The sequence below is a fragment of the Phaethon lepturus genome, unplaced genomic scaffold, assembly GCF_000687285.1.
Source record: "Phaethon lepturus isolate BGI_N335 unplaced genomic scaffold, ASM68728v1 scaffold11295, whole genome shotgun sequence".
Taxonomy (NCBI): domain Eukaryota; kingdom Metazoa; phylum Chordata; class Aves; order Phaethontiformes; family Phaethontidae; genus Phaethon; species Phaethon lepturus.
This window is the reverse complement of record NW_010538367.1, coordinates 634-2,240: the sequence shown is the minus strand read 5'-3', so window position 1 is coordinate 2,240 and position 1,607 is coordinate 634. Positions and strand designations below refer to the sequence as shown.

At 65.7% G+C, this 1,607-nt stretch overlaps 1 protein-coding gene across 1 annotated transcript in view; it reads right to left on the bottom strand.

Annotated features, from left to right (window-relative positions):
• Window positions 1–1,607, bottom strand: part of LOC104620524 (unconventional myosin-Va-like) — a gene marked incomplete at its 5' end in the record, with an annotated part of 7,263 nt that overhangs the window by 5,167 nt on the left and 489 nt on the right. Inside the window, 3 exons of the mRNA XM_010286772.1 lie at window positions 68–213; window positions 357–450; window positions 619–828. Coding sequence (XP_010285074.1) covers window positions 68–213; window positions 357–450; window positions 619–828 — 450 coding nt within the window. The remainder of the gene's footprint in view (window positions 1–67; window positions 214–356; window positions 451–618; window positions 829–1,607) is intronic.

The window sequence follows — 1,607 nt, the reverse complement described above, 5'->3', positions numbered from 1 at the left end:
GCCAGGGCTGCCTGCTCCCCGCAGGGAGCGAGGGAGAGGATGCCCCTGCGTCCTGCCAGCCCCTCACCCTGTGGAAGGCCACCTCATCCCGCAGGTTCTCATAGCCCTGCTCCAGGCGGGCATACTCCTGCACCAGGCTCTGGTAGCGCGCCCGCTCCTCCTCCAGCTCCTGCAGCAGTCCCTGGCTCTCCCGCGCGGCACGCCGGTGCTGCTCTGTGGGGACAGACACAGCAGGGAGTGGGGACGGGCAAAGCCAGGACCCTCCTGGGAGGGAACACGCAGGAACACATCAAGCCTGCAGGACCAGTCCATACTGGGCTGGGAATGGGAAGAGGGGACTGGAGGATCCCTCTTACCTTCCAGATCCTGCGACTGCTCCAACGTGCGCTGGATCAGGGCATCCCTCTCCTCTCCCAGCTGCAGCTTCATGGCTTCCACCTCCGCCAAGCGCTGCAGGAAAGCGGAGGGGCAGGTACAGCCGGAGCCCTGCCCCGGGCCAGCCCCGGCTGCCGGAGGTCTCCTCCCGGGACCACCCCACGGCAGGAAGCTCAGCATACTGCCAGGTCCCTGGGGAGCCCCATGGAGCCCCAGCAGAGCAAGAGCATCCCCCAGACAGACCTGCCTGAGTTCCTCGACCTCCTGACCCAGGCGGCTCTTCATGCTGTGCCTCTCCAGCTCGGCCAGCCGCTCCTGCAGCTGCTGGACATGGGCGTCACGGGCCGCATCCTCGCGCAGCTGCTGCATCTCAGCCCGCAGGCACTGCACCTCCTCAGCGTGGGCAGCGTTCAGCCCCGAGAGCTGCTCTGCCAAGCGCTGCTTCTCCTGGGCCTTGGGCCAATGGACGGGGCGCGTCAGGCACGTGGCCGGGAACACGCGTCTCCCATCATGGCCATGCATATTCAGGCTGCCCTTCTGCCACGAGCCTGGATACTCCATTTCCCACCCATCTGTTTGGAGCCCTGAGCCTCCCATATCACCTCAAGCAAAGTTCAGGCCCGGGAGAGCGGCTCTCCGTGACGTGCCATCCCACACGGAGCCATGCATGAGCTTCGCCATGGCTTTACAGCCCGAAACCCACCTCCTGACCAGCCCCAACGGAAGGGCTTTCCGTGCTTCCCCCAGCCCCCAGAGACAGGATCACACCCTCCCCCTCCACAGACACCCCCCGAGAGGGAGTGCCGACAGCCACTCCACAGCCACCCCCCGAGAGGGAGTGCCGACAGCCAGAGCAGAGACGCTCACCCGCGTGGTGATGGCGGGTGCTGCCAACGGGGTGTGGTGGGAGAACGTGCCATGCCAGAACTGTTCCCAGCATATCAAACTGTGCTGCAAGGCTGCACCCAACCGAGCACCCAGGAGGGTGCCCAGCCCAGCCCCAGGGCCACCAGCCCCACATCCATAGGGAGCACTGAAAACCCAGGAATGGGACCCAGATGCACAGCTACTGCCTGGGGACGGGTCAGGCGGGGTCAGCTCCCACCCCAGGGCTGGGAGAGGACCGAAGACAAGGGCAGGCATGGTTTTGGCTGCACAGGGACTGGTAAGAAGCGGTCAGCAAAAAGCAGCTGCCCCCATGCCCTGAGAGCCACGAAGGGCTGAAGCCAGCA